We start from the raw sequence: 21,355 nt of genomic DNA on the forward strand, positions 1-21,355 counted from the left end.
TGATATGTCTCCTTGACAATAACCTTTCCTTGCTGAGAACCTCCAAACCATATCAATCTGTCATCTTTAGGAGAGAGGATTATGCCAGAGAGCTTAAGAATAGATATATAAGATTTCCATTCCTGAATCAAGTGATCAGGCATCTCAAGTGCAATTGCATCTTTCCAATGAGTATAAAAAGAAGAGGAAAGAGTTTTGTCTGCCATGTCTTTAATCATAAAAATGCCACTATCATGGAGGGAATTAATATACTTAATGGAACTGTCACTTTATGGACATACTATACTTAAAGCAGAGATATCGAGTCCAGGCGAGTACATTACCTTCGAGCTCTACATGGACTTTCAGTTGAACTACTTATGTTAATAACATCTTTGAGAAGCATGCAATCTTGGGAACAAACTCCGGCTTGAATAAAACCAAAAGGACGTGAGAAATGTCATTCAAGTAAACTAAATGTCCTATTTTGGACTACAGCACGGCTTGTTACAAATTACTGGAACTCTTGTTAATGAAAACGTTTCAATCAACTACATGGGATGGCTAAAATAAAACAATATATGCCTGCAATAGACACTGTTTACTGCAGAAATAACTATATATGGGAATTAGAATAGCTCAGAAACACGTGAACTAGGACTTCACCACCATGTGACACAAAAATACCCTGAACAAGGAAAAAGGTCTAATCAAGTAAGTCAGATTGCAACCAAGAGGTAAACAAGGATTGCTGTGACATATACTCTACAAGCATTAAGCATACTTTCTTATATGACCATACTCAGCTGTTAATGTTATCATAATTTCAGATTTCAGAATAAAGAATGACAGAAAAATGATAGCAGTCAGTGTATTTTCTTTTTGAAAACAACAATTAAATAAATGATACATAAAAAATATAGGTTAACTAATCAACTGCAGATTGTAATGAACATTTACCAAGGAATAAACACGAGGCACCCCATACAAGCACTTGACAATTATAAATGGCAGCAAGGTGCATTCTATTTTAAGAAGACGTAAGAGTTTCTTATTGATACAACATTTAAAGAGACTCTCCAGCAGTAAATTGCATTTGAAATTAAGATCCTTTAAAATGATGTTCAATTGCTTATACAGATACATTACAAATGTGAGGGGACTCTATATATATATATATATATATTACTTTATTTGAAAAGAACCTGCAGATGCTGGTAGATGTTAATCAAAATTTTCAGTGTTAAAAACTCATCAGCAAGAACAGGAAAGCTGTTTTGATAAATGCATAGGATATCTTGAATTACAACGTTGCAATGGCATGTAAACAGTATGACCATGCAGGAAAGAAGTATATCTACATTAAATACAGCATCTTCCCTTTGTCAGTTTAGTAAATATACAAACAGTGCCTCACGTTGTCAGATCTTCAGCCTGACCAAAATATTTGCCTGCTATTGCTATAAGGATGTTTAGCATAGCAAGTTCTTCATCATCTCCCGTCTTGCCGGCCCTCAAACTTGAACATTTTCTTAGCAAAGCTCTTGCTGCAGCAGATGTCTCTGCATCTAATGGCTTATCCAAAACTGCACAAAGAGCAAACAGCCAAACTGCCCGATCCTTTGACAAAGAGCTTAATTTTTCAAGCCACGTCACATGATATTTGAAAACTGTGGCCCGTGCAATTTCATCCAAACTCAACATGACCGGAAGCAGAGGGCTGGTCGCAGATCTGATCTCCCCTAGGGGATCCTCCCTAGGTTCTTTAACAACACAGTTAATTTTATCATTCGTTTTAGGTAATTTGTTTGCTTCGGTGAATTCAAAATTCAAGTCTTCCAAAATATCATTTTCATGTTCCCCTTTTTCCTTTGCCAGGGGGCAGGATTCTTCATCACTTGATAGGCTACATATAGAGCCAAAACAAAATTTTTCCCATAGAACTTTATTTTTATAAGATGGCAACGACTTTAATTGATGGTCGTTCAACAGTTCAACACTTGAAAGGTCCTGAAAAGCAATATGCACAGGAAAACACTGTTTGTCACCTGAAATAAACAAATAAAAGAATGAAGTAGCTATACTTTTTTCTTTTCCAGAGCCAAAAAACAAAGATGTTCAAGAACACTTTTGTCATATAAAAGAGAAAGGAGATTTACCATTCGCAGGTCAGAAAAGTCTGCTAGAAATTCTCTCTCCCAGTCTTTTGAAGGCAGCAGATCTTTTGAGCAGACAGAAACAGATGGGATATTTGGCATATAAGGAGTCTGGTGCTTATTCAACTTCGCTTGGTCCAAATTTGCAACTCTCACTTTTGGGAACTGGGCAGCTTCCCACCTGCATTAGAGCATTTCAAATGCAACTTTGTATGAGCCAAAAATGCTCCCAAGCTACCATATCCATCAAAGAACTTGGAAATAAGAGATCCACATTGCATTGCAACAAAACTCTTGTAGTAATGAAGTGAAGTAACACATGGATGAGCATTGCACATTATGGTCTTTCAAACAATTTGCATTTTCCAAATGGCAAGCTCATCAATGCAACCAAACCACGCTCCCTAACAAAAATCATGCCCTGTATCTGTCCAGTTGGGACAATTAAAATCAGATAAGATATTGTTATATCATGATTCCTAACTAATGTTGCCCTCCAATCAAAATTTGTAATTTAATAACATCCAAAACTAGAATTTGTTTTAGCTATTTCCAGCTAGATGACCTCTTAATGCAACTTAATGTACAGTTACTTCCAATAATAATTTCCCAGAAATTGTGCACATTCATGGAAGTATGAAACCCCAAACTAAAGAAACTATTAGTTACAATTAGATATGATTCAAGCCATAAATTCTTGGAGAACTTGCAAAAGTAAGTGTTTCTGGCAACCTCCGCCAAAAAACATGCAATTCCGTCAAATTCATAAAAGGTGCATTTGCTACAAGTTTTCAAGGTCAAAAATGTGCTTCTATCATTTTTGCCAGCAGAAACATAAAATGTCTTGCAGGAATTTTATTCTCACTACACAGCAGAACACACACTTCACTTAAACAAAGAAAATCAAATATAATTACATTCTCAGAAACACTAGTGCATAGCCCTATCTGAAATTTATATGCAAATTTGTAGGGAAAAAATAACATCCTGCAATATTTGCACAAAGGAAGTAGTTTATTATTCAGAAAGAATGAACAAGAGAAATATGATTTTGAAATGATAATGTTGAACAGCTCTTGATCCAAAATTATTTTCACTTTATTCTTAGTTATTGGAAACACCCAAGGACCCTCGAAATGCCATTTGCCAAATCAGAAACAGATTTGGCTGGGATGCACCTTCAAAACACCAGCAAAAAGTTTTGGTGACATTTTGACATTCTGAAACAGCATTTCATTTTTCAGAAACCCCAAAACAGGTATTTCGGCTACCTCCTGAAATGTTCCACAATTTTTAGAAATGTTTCAGGTGCAAACCACAGCATTTCAGGCCAAAAACTCAAAAAAAGGCCCAAAAACACCTAATCTTAATTCTTGTCATTAGATTTAACTTTCAATCTCAATTCTTAATTAATATTTACTTGACTTTATATATTTAACATTCAAATTTTTAGTTGGACCCTCATTTCAGTATGTTCACTGGTGGATTCAGCCCCACTAGCCCTTACACATTGCAAGTAGAATTCAGGGTGTTTTCAGCTTTCAGCATTTCAGTGTGAGAACTTTCTGCTAATGGAAGTGAGTAGACAAAACCTCCCATACCCCATAAGCCACATAAATGTGCAAGCACTGGTGACACACACACACACACACACCATATCCATATCCATTCCTGTATCCTTATCAATGCAACTTAGTTTATTATTCTTGCTAACGTGTCCTGTAAATCATAGAAGGTACTGTTACCCACCATCCATGGGTGGTATCCATAGGAGAAAAAAATTCTCCTAGATGGTCTTCATCTGGCAGCCAGCAGCCCCTTGTAGCCACCAATAGCTCGATGTGCCACTATCCCTGCCACCTGAGTCAGCCATGTGGTCCCTCGCCCACCTATTATGATCGAATGTTTGAAGGTGGGCCTCCCAACCCCAAAGGTACAGTTTTTCATTGGTTTAATTGAGTGATTTTAATTTTTGTTTACTTATCATGGACACTTTTGGGAATGGATTGGTGGGGGGATTTGGCGGAAAAGAGTGGGCTAGGTCTATACTCTTGTCTTCTCTACTTGATTTGGTGGTTAGCCTTGTATCCTAGTCCCGTGGGATCTCCTTTACTATCTATTAGCTTTAGGGCTGGCACTACATGGGAAATCCCGATTTTGGTTGCGTGGTCCCGCTTTTTGACACCATATACATCACTCATGTCCACTCATTTTAACCCCATTTTTCACTTTTCCCATCCGGGTCCACAAAGGGCTAATCTCCCCCTTCCCTTACCCACACCTTGGTTCAGGCCTGGACTGATGCCTTGGAGGTTGATGCAGCTCAAAAAAAAAAGGAAAAGCATAATTTGGCCACTTACAACAGGAAATGTACAACAAAATGCTAAAGATGGTCGGAACATACAAATTTAGCACATGGGAAAAAGCCAAACATGAGCTCTACCCCTTATATATGGCCATCACCCTAGTTCCTATGGGCCCTAGATGAGCCCCCTCCACATTAAGGAACCCATGATTGTCCCAACCCCTAGTGGGCAATGAACTGCCCCACCTTAAAGGGGGTATCTATTGTTGTATCCTACACATCATGCTCTCACCCCCCAGAGCCCCGAGCAGTTATGAAGAAAAATCAATCAAAGGCAAAAAGCATATGAAGAAGGGTGGAAAAACTGTTGAAATTTGGTACCGGAGGACAGGTGGTTCCCTTAGGCTTTGATCTTTGGCCTAGGGAAAAGTGTCCAAAAGAATTTAATTTTTCTCCTAAAGTAACTTTATAATTTTATAAAGTTAAATCTAATTTAAAAGTGACTTTAAGTGATAAAGTTATTAAGTCTAATTTTAAAGTGACTTTTATAAAGTCAATGAAAAATTAGAAAGGAAAAGTGACTTTGGAAATAAATGACTAAGTGGGTCTTTATTAAAGTGGGATGAATTAAAAAATAGAAAGTGAGATTTAAATGCGCATTTAATCTCAACCATTGATCTAAATCTATTTCAGCCATTGGATTTAGAGATCACCCAAAAGTCACTTGGAGTTATATTAAAGGAGGAAAAGGTCATTCATTCTTTCATGAGCAGATTGGGAGAAGGAGAGCAAGAGAGATTTCTGAGCAGGAAAGAGAAGGAGACAGCAGTTTGGCACACATTCCAAGGCAGCAGTTGAGCAGATTTGTACAGCTGATTCAGCACATAGTGAAAGGCAGATTTTTGCACAAACATCGAGGAGCAGTTTGCTGATTTTTCTGCACACAAAACGGAGGTCGTACAGCATTTATTGCTGTCCTGTTTGCTGTAATTTCCAGATTGCTGTGAGGCACGGGAAAGGAGATAAGTTGTAAATTTGCTTGCTGATTTTTTGCTGAATAATTCTCACTGTAAAAAGGCAATTTTCAGAAATAAAGAAGAGCTCTCAAACTGGTTTTCCCCAAGAGTTGTAGGGGGTTTTTCCAGGGTCAAGTTGACCAAAAATATAAGTGTTTTAATGTGTTTTAATGGCTGTTTTTAATTGCTGATTTTTATTTCTACAATTTCCAGCATTCTGAAAAATTTCCAGAATTTGTGTTTTCAACCATATTTATTTTTTTCAGTCTGTTAAATGTATGGTTATGGGAATGGGCATTTAACTACATGGGAGAAATAAGGTGAAACTGAAAACCGGGGTGGGAAAACAGAAATTTTTACATGGTATCGGAGCTTGAGTGCTGAAGGGCAGTTTGGGACAGCAAAAGGAAAAATTACAGTTGCTGATTTTTCACTCAGAAAATTCCAGCAAGCTGATTTTTTCATAAACAGCAGTTTTATCTTTACTACAGCAGTGCTATTTTTCAGTTTTAGGACAGCAAGATGTCATTGGGATTGAGGGTGGAGGATAGGCTGGATGGGCATATAAATTACAGCGTTTGGAAGGAGAGAATGCGCAGTATCTTTGAGGAGGCAGAAGTCTGGGATATCATGGTGCATACCGCACAGAACCCTGTTGTTGTGCCCACTGATGTTACTCAGTTGGCTGAGTATAAAAAGAAGAACAATAAGGGTAAGAGGCTGATTCTAGACGGAATCAAAGACCATTGCATTCCTCATGTGAGAGGAAAGAGCAATGCCCATGAGATGTGGACAGCATTGTCCAATCTCTACCAGATTACCAATGTGAGAGATGAGTTGGCAGCGATTGGAGAGGCCATTCCATCCACTGAGTTGGTGCGTATTGCAGTGAATGGCCTCCCCCGTTCATGGTTGAACTTTGCTGATGGGGTTTGTGCGCGTGAGACCCTTCCCACATGGGAGAGGTTTTGGAATGATTGCATTCAGACAGAGATCAGGAAAGGTCAGCTTGGGGCAGCCAAGCCAGTTGAGCAGGATGAGGACGTAGCACTGGTGGCAGGAGGCAAGAAAGGCAAAGGGAAGAAGCAGGCTTCCACAAGCAGTGGTGGGGGCAAAGGCAAAGGTAAAGGTAAACAGGGTAACTCACAGAAGGACTATTCCAAGGTGAAGTGTTGGAATTGTCAAAAGATGGGACACTATGCAGTTGTGTGTCCGGAGAAGAAGAAGAAGAAGGGGAAGAACCAGGACGTGGCAGCTTCAGCAGAGATTGAGGACTTTGCTGGTCGTTTTGACCGAGAGTTTGCGTTCACTACGTGTGAGTCCTCTAGTACAGGATCACCTGCCACACAGGTTCAGAGGGAGCATGCTTTTCCCTCGATTAGCGGAGCATCTTCAGGTATCTAGTATGTGGACAGTGGGGCTTCACGTCACATGACAGGAGTCCGGGAGTACTTCTCAGAGCTTTCAGAGAGTGGCACTGATATTGAGGTAGTACTCGGTGATGACAGACTTGTTAGAGCAGTCGGGGTGGGGACAGTGACATTTCAGAGGGAGTCCAAACCTCCCTTGAAGGTGTCAGAGGTTCTTTATGTGCCAGGGATGAGGAAGAACCTCATATCCGTCTCAGCTTTGGAGGACAGAGGATATGAGGTACTGTTCAGGGGAGGACAGGTGTTGATGTATCCCAGGGACGCTCCAGCTGATTCAGCTAGAGTGATAGGTGTACGCCATGCAAAGGTGTACAAGTTTGCATTCCAGCCCCTTTTGGCATTGAGCAGTAGTACCGACAGCAGAGCTAGCAGTTCTGAGCTGTGTGAGATTTGGCACCGCAGGATGGGACACATGTATCATGGAGCCTTGAGGACATTGCGGGAGATCACTACAGGTGTGCCAGATTTCAGTACTGATCACTTTGATACTTGCAGAGGTTGTGTGATGGGCAAGTTTGCCAAATCCCCTTTTCCCAGCAGTGACAGCAGAGCGACGGGGATACTTGATTTGATTCATTCCGATGTGAGCGGTCGGATGTCTCATGTTTCCTTGAGTGGATATGAGTACTATGTGTTATTCATTGATGATCACTCCAGGAGGACCTGGATTTATTTTTTGAAGACCAAGAGTGAGGTCTTCAAGCGGTTTCAGGAGTTCAGAGCTCTTGTGGAGACTCAGACAGGTCGAAAGATCAAGTCCTTGAGGTCGGACAATGGAGGAGAGTACACCCTTGGAGAGTTTGTTGACTATTGTGCGGAGGCAGGCATTAGGAGGGAGTTCACTGTTCCTTACAACCCCCAGCAGAACGGGGTTGCGGAGAGGAAGAACAGATCCATCATAGAGGCTGCCAAAGCCATGATGATCAGGGGTTGCCATTGTTCTTGTGGGCAGAGGCCTGCAACACAGTTGTTTACTTGCAGAACAGGAGTCCGCATCGTGCTTTGGGGCACATGACTCCGGAGGAGGCTTTCTCTGGGAAGAAGCCTGATATTGGTCATCTTCATATCTTTGGATGCATTACATACTCCTATATACCCAAAGAGAAGAGGACCAAACTAGAGCCCACCGCAGAGAAGGGTATCTTTGTGGGCTACAGTGAGACCTCAAAGGCCTTTCGGATTTACATTCCTGCACAGAGGAGAGTTGTTGTCAGACGGGATGTGAAGTTCGAGGAGGACAGGGCCTTTAGGAGGTCACGGGAGTTAGAATATCTGGATCAGCCAGACCCTCAACAGCAGTTGAGTCAGTCGCAAGGATCCAGTGGGCAGGGATCAGGAGGATCTGGAGGTACATCTATGAGGATGTCAGGTCCATCAGTGAGCAGTGGCTCGCCGAGCCAGAGGGGTGGTGCTCCAGGCAGCATGCAGAGCAGTTCACAGAGCAGTTCACTAGGGAGTCCACTGATGGACAGTTCACACGGTACCTCAGCTTCTACAGGTTCAGCTGCAGGCAGGAGGACAACAGACAGACAGTCAGGAGTTCAGGCTACTGATGGTGATGAGGAGGAGGAGTTTCATTCTCCTATGGGAGAAGCATGCTCAGGGAAGAGGAAGCCCAAGTGGCTTCAGGACACCTTGAGAGATGACACATCTGTTGCTGAGCCGAAGAGGCCGGTCAGAGAGAGTAGACCACCTGAGAGGTTTTGTAGTTATATGGCGATGGTTACCAGCATCCTTGACTCTGAGCCTTCTAGCTATGAGGAGGCAGCTAGCCAGCAGGTCTGGAGAGAGGCCATGCAGGAGGAGTATTCTTCTATCATGAAGAATGATGTTTGGGAGGTGGTGCCGAGGCCTAAGGGCAAATCCGTGGTTACTTCCAGATGGCTTTACAAGGTAAAGCATGCTGCAGATGGCAGCATTGAGAAATTCAAAGCGAGGTTTGTGGCTAGAGGGTTCTCCCAGGTAGAGGGAGTTGATTATGAGGAGACCTTCGCTCCCGTGGCTCGATATACTTCGATCCGCTCCATTATATCGATAGCAGCAGAGATGGGTTGGAAGATCCACCAGATGGATGTGAAGACCGCATTTCTCAATGGCTTCATACAGGAGGAGGTGTACATTGAGCAGCCACAGGGCTTTGAGGTGCATGGGAAGGAGTCCCATGTGTGCAGATTGAAGAAGGCTCTTTATGGCCTGAAGCAAGCTCCCAGAGCTTGGTACTCCAGGATAAATGCATACTTGCAGGGGATGGGTTTCACAAAGAGTGAGGCAGATCCGAACCTTTACTTTATTGTGATTGGTGAGGAGCCTCTCATTCTCGTGCTGTATGTGGATGACTTGATCATTACAGGTGCAGAGAGACTCATAGAGCACTGCAAGAGAGATCTTGCGGCGGAGTTTGAGATGAAGGACATCGGCTTGATGCATTACTTTTTGGGTTTGGAGGTGTGGCAGGAGGAGGGGCATTTCTTCCTGGGGCAAGGGAAGTATATTGTGGACATCCTTAGCAGATTCCACATGGAGGATTGTAGACCCATGTCGACACCGATGATCGCCAACTGGAAGAAGCTTCATGCTTCGGATTCCGAGTTGGTGGATTCCACATTGTACAGGCAGCTGATTGGTTCCTTCATGTATTTGGTCAACACTAGACCAGATATCTGTTTTGCAGTCAACACGATGAATCAGTTTATGTGTGAGCCTAGGAAGGTTCACTGGGTGGCTGCAAAACACATTTTGCGGTACTTGCAGGGGACAGTGGATTATGGTCTGGACTACAGGCACGGAGATGGAGTGAGATTGGCAGGATACACTGATTCTGATTGGGCAGGTTGTGCTTCTGATAGGAAGAGCACTTCAGGGTGTTGTTTTGGGTTGGGTTCAGCAGTAGTGTCATGGTTCAGCCGGAAGCAGCAGTCAGTAGCACTGAGTTCAGCGGAAGCAGAGTATATGGCAGCCAGTCTAGCTAGTTGTGAGGCTATCTGGCTTCGCAAGATGTTGTTTGGCTTATTTGGTCAGCCGTTGAGACCTTCAGTGATTTACTGTGATAATCAGAGTTGCATTAAACTCACGGAGAATCCAGTATTTCATGACAGGTCAAAGCATATCGGAATCAGATATCATTTCATCAGAGACTATGTTCAGAAGGGAGCTGTGAAGCTTGAGTATATTTCCACTGATGAGCAGGTTGCAGATATCCTTACCAAAGCCTTACCACGGGGCAAGCATGTCTACTTCAGAGACAAGATGGGTGTGGTGAGGAACACCTTCCTCGGTAAGAGGGAGTGTTGAAATTTGGTACCGGAGGACAGGTGGTTCCCTTAGGCTTTGATCTTTGGCCTAGGGAAAAGTGTCCAAAAGAATTTAATTTTTCTCCTAAAGTGACTTTATAATTTTATAAAGTTAAATCTAATTTAAAAGTGACTTTAAGTGATAAAGTTATTAAGTCTAATTTTAAAGTGACTTTTATAAAGTCAATGAAAAATTAGAAAGGAAAAGTGACTTTGGAAATAAATGACTAAGTGGGTCTTTATTAAAGTGCGGTGAATTAAAAAATAGAAAGTGAGATTTAAATGAGCATTTAATCTCAACCATTGATCTAAATCTATTTCAGCCATTGGATTTAGAGATCACCCAAAAGTCACTTGGAGTTATATTAAAGGAGGAAAAGGAGGAAAAGGTCATTCATTCTTTCATGAGCAGATTGGGAGAAGGAGAGCAAGAGAGCAAGAGAGATTTCTGAGCAAGAAGGAGGAGACAGCAGCTTGGCACACATTCCAAGGCAGCAGTTGAGCAGATTTGTACAGCTGATTCAGCACATAGTGAAAGGCAGATTTTTGCACAAACATCGAGGAGCAGTTTGCTGATTTTTCTGCACACAAAACGGAGGTCATACAGCATTTATTGCTGTCCTGTTTGCTGTAATTTCCAGATTGCTGTGAGGCACGGGAAAGGAGATAAGTTGTAAATTTGCTTGCTGATTTTTTGCTGAATAATTCTCACTGTAAAAAGGCAATTTTCAGAAATAAAGAAGAGCTCTCAAACTGGTTTTCCCCAAGAGTTGTAGGGGGTTTTTCCAGGGTCAAGTTGACCAAAAATATAAGTGTTTTAATGTGTTTTAATGGCTATTTTTAATTGCTGATTTTTATTTCTGCAATTTCCAGCATTCTGAAAAATTTCCAGAATTTGTGTTTTCAGCCATATTTATTTTTTTCAGTCTGTTAAATGTATGGTTATGGGAATGGGCATTTAACTACATGGGAGAAATAAGGTGAAACTGAAAACCGGAGTGGGAAAACAGAAATTTTTACAAAAACAAAGGTTGGGGTAACTCATATACCATGATTTCTCCCTCCTACACTCGTACCCAAGTGTGGGCTTCCCTCATTATAGCTACCCTTGTACCATGGCATGTGGCTTAGAGCCTACCCCTGATCCCCACTTCATTCCATCATTATATCACACGCCACCTACCATTTGATGGATGTACCATGGACATGTCACCCCCTTTAAAGGCTGGAGGCACCTGTACATGCCAAAGCCCACTATGAAATGGCATGCCACCATGAAGTGTCCATTTGATTCCATGATTTGTAAGCTCTTTTACTTGATTACCCTAATGATTTGTTGTATTGGAGGGCAAGGGGACGCATTGGATCTTATGCAAGATTGTGGGTGGGTCTCCATTTTGGGTTTGGTCTCCCTATGCAGGGTCCAATCCCTCCAGAGGACCACATTGGCACTTGTAGGGTGGGTGTTGAGAGCCATGGGCCTCCACCATAGTAGAGAGCACTTCATGGATCCCAAGCACCATTCAATGATTTCTCGTGTTCCACCGTTTGGATGAAGATGATGCACTTGGATCACCATGCCTAGCTGGCTTCACACTTGTACCACACACTTGGCAGAGTTTCCATGGTCCAGATGAAGATGTGTCTCACCGCAGGAGACAAAGGGAGAGCTTATGTCATCATCCTAGCCCTTACAGATGGTTTACAAGCAATATCAATCCACTTGGAGACCAATGAGGATGCCATTGTGCCCCCACACCAACTTGGAGACGCTAAATGTGACTTGCTTGGATATCAAGGGACCAACCCCTCATTCACTATGTTTGGAGTCTGTTCTCTCACCTTGTCACACTTTGGACTCCATTAGGCCTCTTCAACGGCCTTTCGACCTATTGTATTTATCTCTTTCCCTCTTGAGAGGCTTGTTTTTGTACTATGGAGCTATCTTGGTGGGCTTGTCACCAAGTCATATCATTATTGTACAATATTTTATTAGTTGTGGCATTATTAGGCTATTTGAAGCCCCTTATGGTTTGTATAAATAGATGAGAGGCTCATTCATTTCTCTCATCACATTTTTGGATTGGACTATCTCTTCTTGAGAATTCTAGCTAGTCTTTTGATGGAGGAATTGGATTTCTAAATGCATTTCGATGTTTGTAAATCTTATCTTTTGTCTCGGAGCTTCAATATTTTTGCACATTGATGATTGGAGGATTTTCGCTATACTTGTGTCATTTTGATGTTTTTCTTTACATGTATTGTCACTTGTGTAGATGTATGAATGTTTTCGCTCATGAAGTTGGAGAAGTTGCCTTTAAAGAAATGTGAATTTCTTAAAACATGTCTTTGTGAGGGCTTTCATATGCTTCATGCAAAAGTATGGTGAACAAATGTCCTAGAGGTATATCATTGTTCATTATTACCTTGATAAGTCATCAATTACAACATCAAAGAAATATAAACTTTCCTAGTGACCTTTTTGTTGCCCCTAGAGCTATGTGAATTTGCTGGGAGACTCCTTGACTAGGTATAAGACATCCCAAAACATTGATTTGCATTGACTCCATTCTCCCAATTGGCCAGGCACTGGTCTAGTCTTAAGGTGCTCATGAAAGATTATTCTTCTCACCTTATCTTCTTAATTTTAGACCTAACCCTAGAAGGTCTCCTAGGTATCCAACGAAATCTTTTGTAGCCATCCAAAGCCCTTGAAAATTGGTCCACAACTATGTTGGGGTCTTCTCAAGGAGTCCTCCAAGTTTGAGTTGAATCCGATAGTGGAATCCCGAGATATCACAAGCCCAAATCAAGGATCATTCCTCTCCCTATGTTGCTTTGGGTTAATGTCCTCATTTGGATCATTGCATTTGAATTTCAAAGAAAATTATTCCTTTGATCCTTTTCTCCTCCCTAACTTGGTTAAGCCCCTCTATTGTTGATCTACTCCACACCCTTGACCTAGTTTGGGCCCACTTGGGTTCTTTGTGGTCCCAAAACTTTGTGACTCACATTCCACAAGGACTACATAGAAGCCATTCCTCCTTTAGGATTCTTAGGTTTAGGATACTTCTTGTTAATGAATATTATCCAACCCTAGGTCTAGGTGTCTTCATAGCCCTTCTTAGAGAGCTAATCACCTTGCTTTCAACGCAAGCAAGCTAATTATTTGAGCCCCATATCTTATCATTGATCCATCTATTCTTGTGATTCCTCTCATATCGGGACTCCTCCCATCGGTGAAAGTCTGTAAAAGAGCAAGTAACTTTAGTTGAGGTGACAGTGGGCCACCGCTCCATTGTTGCCCCTTGACCTGGTAATTGCTCTATAGGATCCCCTCCTAGGACCCCTGCTAGTTTGAGCGATAACAGGTACCACAGTCGAAAGGTTGGTACGAGAAAAACTGAACAAATAACACTTCCATTGAGAAAATCAATCTGAGAGTGCAACTCCACCCTCTTGTGGCCCCCTTAAGTCCCTTACAACTAAGCACCTCATTCCATCACAACACCTTAGATCTGAAGGAACTCACCCTTGAGAACACATGGATGGGCCCCTATTCCACATTCTTCCTTTGTTTCCAAAGACCGAGATAGATCCCTCTAGGCTAAAAGAAGGTTGTCTTTACTCTCATGCACACAAAGGATCTTCCTCGATCCGGACCTCACAAAACCTCAACAAGCGGAGCTCAAATCATCTAGGGATTTGGTCATAGTTGCGAAAAAGAAGGGAATTGAGCAATTATTCATGATCTCAAAGCCATCTTTGTGATTCAGCCCCTTTGGAATACTCCCACCCTTGGGCCAAATGACAATCCCATTCAACTGGGGGGTATGTTAGGGGAGATTGACCCACCATCTCCATTTTAGTTGTTGGAATTGCAATCTCCACCCTCACCCCAAAGTTGTTGAAGAATCTAGGGCATTCAAGTTCTTCTTCTCGATGATAACTATTTGTGAGACACTTTTTACTTTTTCTTATTAGCATAATCTTCTCTTTGTTATTATTACAGTGTGTGTTTTTTATTTCATCAAATAGCTACCAAAACAAAAGAGACAAGAACACAAGATGTCGGCATTCTACCAAGGCCAAAACCTCTCTCTTTGAAAGGAAAACCTGCACAAAATTCTTCTTATAGTGATTCCAATTGATGAATACTAAGACCATGACCCTTGACCTTGTTATGTAAAAATTTAGTTAATTTTAGGTTTATTATTTAATTTAGGTTTAGTTAGGCGAAAGGGCACGATCATAAGATCATGCCCTTTCCTAAAGGGTGTCCATGGCAGTATTTAAGCCAGGAAACCCCATTGTAATTAGACATCACCTATCTATTCATTTATTAATAAAGTATTTTTATATATATTTATGTTATCTGGAAGTTTTACACTTCATCTGGTATCAGAGCTGGTCGATTCTCTGCCTTCAAAACACAGGTTCTCATTGCCGCCAACAATCATCGACCTCATCACTCGCTGTTACCAAAGCCCTGTATTTTGTTTGAGGTGATAACGTTGAAGTTCCGGCGTCCCCTTTTTTTTTATCTGCGGTATTATTCTGTGCGGTTATATCCCCATCCACTGCAATCCGGTCCCTGCAAGTCGTCTTACCTCACCGAGTTGGATTTTAAGTGTACCAACATCTCCGCAATCCAGACTTTAATCTTTCGGTGGTATTAATATTGTATAGAGACCCACCAATTCTGAGTCGTTGCCCGCATTTTTGTCAAATTTAACACCACCGACTGAACTTCTCGTTGGTTACGTCAAGGAACGTGGGTGACCCACACCACACGCTACTATTTCTACGTTAAACAATATTCAAATCACTTTGTAGGATTATTTTAGTGGCTTACGGTCCCCATTGAGTTCACTCTCACCCTAGCCGAGCCGAGCCGAGCAGAGCAAAACTGAGCGAAGCCGTTATTTAGGAGTTTGAAGCGGAGGTCTTGTCGATGTCCACTTAAATATCAACAACTTAGTAAACGCCTTTCGAATATTCTGTCCGACAGGCAGATTCGGTAGCAGTTTCGTAAAATTCTTTCGCTCAACTTCTGTTTCAAACCGTCGTGTCGCTCCAAGTTAAGTCGATAGGAGTTTTATTATATATATGCATAATATATATAATTAAATTATATTAAAAATTATATATTATATAATATATATAACTATAGTATATTAAAAATTATATATTATATATAATTTTGTATACATATAGTTAGTGAACCGTGGTTATATATATTTATAATATATATATAGTTATATTATATATTATATACAATACAAATAATTTAATTAATTAAATTTATTTTAATTAATTAAAAATTATATATATAAAAAGTTAATTTAATTAATTAAATTTATTTTAATTAATTAAAAGTTATATATATATATATATATATATATATATATATATTAATTTAATTAATTAATTTTATTTTAATTAATTAAAATTTGTATGTATAAAATTTATTTTAGCTAAAAAAAAAGAGGGAAAACCCTTAAACTGGCAGATAAATACACGCCCCCGCAAACCCGCTCAATGTCGACAATAACAATGGCGGATTTCCAGAAAAGGTTGTTGGATGCAGAGCATAGGATAAATAACAACCACGACGAGGTCAGTAAAAGATTAAATGAAGTCGAGAGCAAGCTGGGGGAGCAAGCGGATAAAATCAAAAATCTTGAAGATACAACAAATCGAATAGAGATAAAGATGGAAAGTCAACATGTCCAAACAGAAGTAAACTTCAAAGAGATCTTAACAATGCTAAAAGTTCTGTGTAAAAGGTCGAATTGTACGCCCGAACAACTACTGAAAGAAGGTGAAGAGAATCAAGAACATGTCTCGTCGGATTCAACTACGCCCACAGACTCTCATGACAAGGTTGAATCCCCAAAAAAATCAGCGACACCCCACCAAGAAGCAAGTAACACAGTCTTTACAAACAAGCAACTCTGGGATAACTTTACCAATCAACACCCTTTTTTCGCTCAACCAGTGGCAACATACCAACGAAGGGCAAAGGTCGAGATGCCTAAATTCGATGGAAACGAAAAAAACAATGTTGCATGGATAAATAAAGCAGAAGAATACTTTGAGATATATGACATCACTGACGATGACGAAAAGCTCAGACATGCATCCATGAAAATGGAGGGAGAAGCATATAACTGGTATATGTGGTGGAAAAAGACAACACATGTCATTAGTTGGAGGAAATTTAAAGATGCATTCTTCAAAAGATTCCAAGGTGTAAAGGAAGAAGAGTTCTTTTCAAAACTCATCAAACTACGACAAAAAGGAAGTGTCGATGAATACACTCAAGAATGGGAAACCTTAGTAACACGAGTACCTGGGTTATCAGAATCTCGTCTAATTCAGTCATACATCTCGGGACTCAAAACCCATTTACAAGCAGAACTTGAGATGCATGATATTACATCTATAGAAGAAGCAAGACGAAAAGCAAAAACAGCCGAAAAGAAATCCGAACCAATATTTTGGTCAACAGTGGAAAAAGCTTATGCAAGACGAAGGATACCCCAGTATGTGGACTCAAATAATACAAGATATGTTCCACCACATCGTCGTGAAGATGAAAAATCTAATGTGGAAATGCAAAGGATAAAAGAGGGTAAATGTAAACGCTGTGGTGAGAAGTGGGACCCCAAACATAGATGTGCTAAAGGAAAAGAACCAAAGAACCTATATAATTGTGAAGCAACCAATGATTCAAACAGTGAAGATTATGATGTAGAAGACACAGAAGACGCTCCAGAATTTTCACCAGAACTAGATGATGGAAGTATTCCACAAGTATCATTATCAGCTATGACAGGTATATCACAACCTCAGACCTTAAAGTTAAAAGGACACATAAAGAAGAACAACGTAGTGGTTCTCATCGACTCTGGAAGCACACACAATTTTTTAGATACAACTGTGGCAAAGAGACTCAATATATTTTCATTTCCCTTACCAAACATGAAAGTGATGATAGCTAACGGTAAAAAGATTGAAAAGGTGGGAAAATGCCATAAGGTTAAATTGCAGATTCAAGACTTCAGTTTAGAGTCTCCGTTTTTCACAGTACCGTTAGGAGGAGTAGATGTAGTCTTAGGTATCCAATGGCTACGAACTTTAGGTACTTATGCCGCCAACCATCAAGTACAATTTATAAAATTCAAATGGGGAGGTCAGAAGTACAAACTACATGGATTCCAAGCACCAGAAAATCATGTTGTATCATCATCTCAGATGATGAAGCTGAGTCGAAGAAGAGCACCTGCTTATGCAATACAATGTCACCAATTAGAAATGTTATCTGCAAATATGACCAGAGAAGAATCACCAGAGATTCAAGACCTACCTATGAAGATGCCGCCTAATACAGAAATTGAGCGTAGAACAGAAGTTAAAACAGAGTCAAACCCCATCAACATCAAGCCATACCGATATCCACATCTCCAAAAAGCGGGAATTGAGAGATTAATTCAAGATCTTTTAAAGTATGTGACTTTGATCATCTTGGAGTATCTGATCAAGTGGAAAGACTTACCCGAAGAAGATGCTTTCTGGGAGAATGAATCATTCTTCAACAACATCCGTCGTTACATATGCTTTGAGGACAAAGCATTCTTTCGAGAGGAAGGCAATGTTATGTAAAAATTTAGTTAATTTTAGGTTTATTATTTAATTTAGGTTTAGTTAGGAGAAAGGGCACGATCATAAGATCATGCCCTTTCCTAAAGGGTGTCCATGGCAGTATTTAAGCCGGGAAACCCCATTGTAATCAGACATCACCTATCTATTCATTTATTAATAAAGTATTTTTATATATATTTCTGTTATCTGGAAGTTTTACACTTCAGACCTATTTAGCCACTCCAAGACCAAGACACCAATCCTCTTCTTCATCATCGCTGAGATAACACTTAGGCCATCACTACTGCACCTTTACCGAGATCTTCACCATACCAATGAGATCTCCATATATATGGATGAGATATGCACCTAAATCCACTGAGATCAAGATTGTTTCACCATAGTTGCACCTTCACTAAGATCATAACCTTGTGACTGTGTCTCCAATAAGATCGAGACCATATCTATGCTAAGATCATGACTGTACCTTGAAGTATGTCAAGACACAGTGTGTTACTATGAGACCTTCTCATCATAATTATGTCGAGACAGTGTGTGCTACTGTGGGATCCCTGAAATCACCTTCATCACCGAGACTATTAATGTGTTTTCTTCACCAAGACTCTATCACTAAGATCCTTTAACTAAGCCGAGACTGGGACTACATATTGGTATGTTGAGACGGTGCTTATAGGAGGCTGAGACATCACCAAAAAACACAGAAATCCTTCTTCATCCGCAATAAAGAACTACTGTACTCATCTGAAATTTTTGAGCCATTGTACTTGTCTGATATTTCAGAGGATCCGAGTTCTTGTTCTCCACTTTTGCACAAACCCTAGTTGGGTATATATAGTGATTTGCCCTCCATATTTAACCGACTTGAACCAACAGAGAGATGTGTCACTTCGAGTGAGCCAACAAGAGTGTATTCAATTCATTTTGCAGACCGGCATTAAGAGGATTCTGCTTGTCTTTTAGGATGGATTTTCTAGACACTAGGTTGACTCATATATATTTTACAAATGCTCAAGAAGAGCTCTCCATACATGACATTGACTCTTGACATACATTGTTAGGATATTCCGACACATAGGATATAGTTAAGTTCAACTTGGTCTAGTATAGAGTTAGGTATAGAGTTAGGTAAAGTGTCTTTCTTTACCGTTGTACATTTTGTAACTTACAATCTGACGGTCACAATATGTAGTGATCCGACGATTCACTCTCACCTCGGTATTACCGACACTTGATCCGTGGCTTAACACCCGATTGGTCCATGAGTTCTATTTAAAGCGCATGGAGGGTCATTGTTCGGGAAATCCGTGCATGAGAGAAGCTCATGTAAATTTTCATTCTTTGATTAATAAATTGCCTGTAGTACCCACGTTGGGACAGGCCGTGGACTGTTTCCCTCCTTGCACTTTGAGGGTTTTAACCACGTCAAAAATACTGGTGTATTGATTTGAGATCTGGTTGTGAGCGCTGTCCTTTTGGTGTTCTTTCTGAGGAACTTACCCTGTAAATTCCTACATGGTATCAGAGCTATTTGAGGGCCGCGTCCGTTGGTGATCCAAATCTGAAGCCGGTAGAACTGCCTGCGACTATCGTTTCCTAGATCTGCTGTTTCTGACTCTTTCGGGCCGAGAGGACTGCTCTGTTGCGTTCGGAGCATCTGTTCCAGTGAGGAACCCCTTTCGTTTCACGCGAAAAGGTTTCCGGTAGCCCTAGCTGCGTCATTTTTCAGATCGGGAGGTATACAGTGTTTTTGCAGTTTACTGTTATTTTCTCTCTGCTTATTTCGGTTTCGGTTTATTTAGCCTTTTTTTTTAACCGGATCTATACCTTTCATTTCTGCATATGCTCTTTGCCCTGCGACTCTGTGCGATCTGGGCAAATCAGAAACAGAAAGGAAGGATTTTTCTCATGCGTATGCTCTTTTCCCTGCACCTTAGTGTGATCTCGGAAAATCAGAAACATTGAAAAAAATATTTAGTTTTTCGGCTAAAGCTAACTTTGAGATTTTTTTTTTTTTTTAAATATCTAGTTTTTTGGCTAAAGCTAACTTCGAGCCGCAAGGTTCGTTTTTCTTTGCATATTCGTGTTGGGTTTTGTGTTTTGTGTTTTGTAGGGAAAAAGAGCTTTCTCAAGGCAAGCACGCAAACCAAGGTCCCCCCCCTCTCTCTCTCTCTCAAATTTTTTGTATAGATCAATTGGTTCAAAGCTATTTTAAGAGAGTAGAGGTCTTGGGTTAAAGTCTCCATTTTGTGGGGGCGGATTTTTTCATTCCCGCACATTCGCGCACTTTGCCGGCAACTTCAACAATTTTTTTTCAAAAAGCCATAACTTCTTCATCCGGAAGCCTTTTTCAGAGCCGTTTTTTTTAAAACCGCCTATTTTTTCGAGATCTATCCATTGGAACACTTACTTTCAGCATCTTCAGCTTCAGTTTTTTCTAAAAAATGGAAAGTCCATGCCAAGTCATTCTTGACAGCACTAACTACTTCCAATGGGTAGCCTACATGGAAGATTTACTTAGAAGTAAAGGTCTCTTCAGAATAGCCACAGACCAAGAGAAGAAACCAAAAGATGAAGGCAAGGCTGCAAAATGGGAAAATAGACAAAATCAAGCACGTGGTTTGATAGGGATGTCTATTTCTCCTGATCTTAGATTCCATATTGCAGAACTTGAGACTCCTCATGAAGCATTGGAAAAACTCGCTAAAGTTTTTGGGATTAAAAATGAAATTAGAGCCCATCAACTTGAAAATGAGTTGCTTACTTTGGATCCTAATAATTTTTCTTGCATTGAAGATTTCTTGTCCAAATTCAAGACCCTTAGATATCTCTTGGAAGGTGTTAAAGTTAAGAAAGAAGATGGTAACCTTATTTATTCCATCCTTACTAAGTTGGGACCAGCCTACTCTGTATTTGTTTCCACCTTCCATTCTACAAGGGAAGCTTTCATTTGTCAAGGACAAGACTACAAGGCCCCTTCCTTTGACTCTTTTTGTGATTCTTTAATAAGAGAACAAGAAAAACTCTTACACCTTGGTCTTCTTAATCTTGGAAACTCTTCCACGAAAGCGTTAGCCGCCCAGCAGCAACCAAATTCAAAGAATCCTAAGAAGTCATATCCTCAAAAGAATGGTCCTAAACCAACTCAGCCTCAAAATGAAAGATCATTTCAGCAAAATGATAAGACCAATAAAAACAAATGGAAGAAGACTGATAGACATTGTAACTTTTGTAATCGAGATGGCCACTTAGAATCTAAATGCTTTAAGAAGATGGAAGCCTTGGAAGCCGCAATGAAGAAACATAACATCCATGTGGAGCATTCTTCTACTTCAACTTCAACTTCATCTTCAGGAATGGCACTTTCTGCATGTCGTTGTCAATCATCTCAGTCTGGTTATGCATTAAATGTATCTTCTTCTTCTCATTCTCATGAGTGGCTCATTGATTCTGGAGCCTCTTATCACATGGCCAAAAACAAAGCCATGTTTTCTTCTTTAAATGATTGTAACAC

At 40.4% G+C, this 21,355-nt stretch overlaps 1 protein-coding gene across 2 annotated transcripts in view; it reads right to left on the minus strand.

Moving 5' to 3' along the window:
* Positions 1-1,133: 1,133 nt before the first annotated feature.
* The window catches only part of LOC149187475 (uncharacterized), an 85,926-nt gene continuing 65,704 nt past the window's right edge, over positions 1,134-21,355 (minus strand). Inside the window, exons 3-4 of one of the 2 annotated variants that reach the window (XM_089411381.1) lie at positions 2,139-2,316; positions 1,134-1,989 (exon numbers count right to left, since the gene is read on the minus strand). In XM_089411381.1, coding sequence (XP_089267507.1) covers positions 1,393-1,989; positions 2,139-2,316 — 775 coding nt within the window. In that variant the 3' untranslated portion in view covers positions 1,134-1,392. Of the gene's footprint in view, positions 2,028-2,138; positions 2,317-21,355 lie in introns of both variants that reach the window. The other variant, XM_089411382.1, reaches the window with a different exon arrangement.

The sequence above is a fragment of the Pinus tabuliformis genome, chromosome 3_1 (genome assembly GCF_031772625.1).
Source record: "Pinus tabuliformis cultivar Carrire ecotype Pingquan chromosome 3_1, CPIR1, whole genome shotgun sequence".
Lineage (NCBI taxonomy): Eukaryota > Viridiplantae > Streptophyta > Pinopsida > Pinales > Pinaceae > Pinus > Pinus tabuliformis.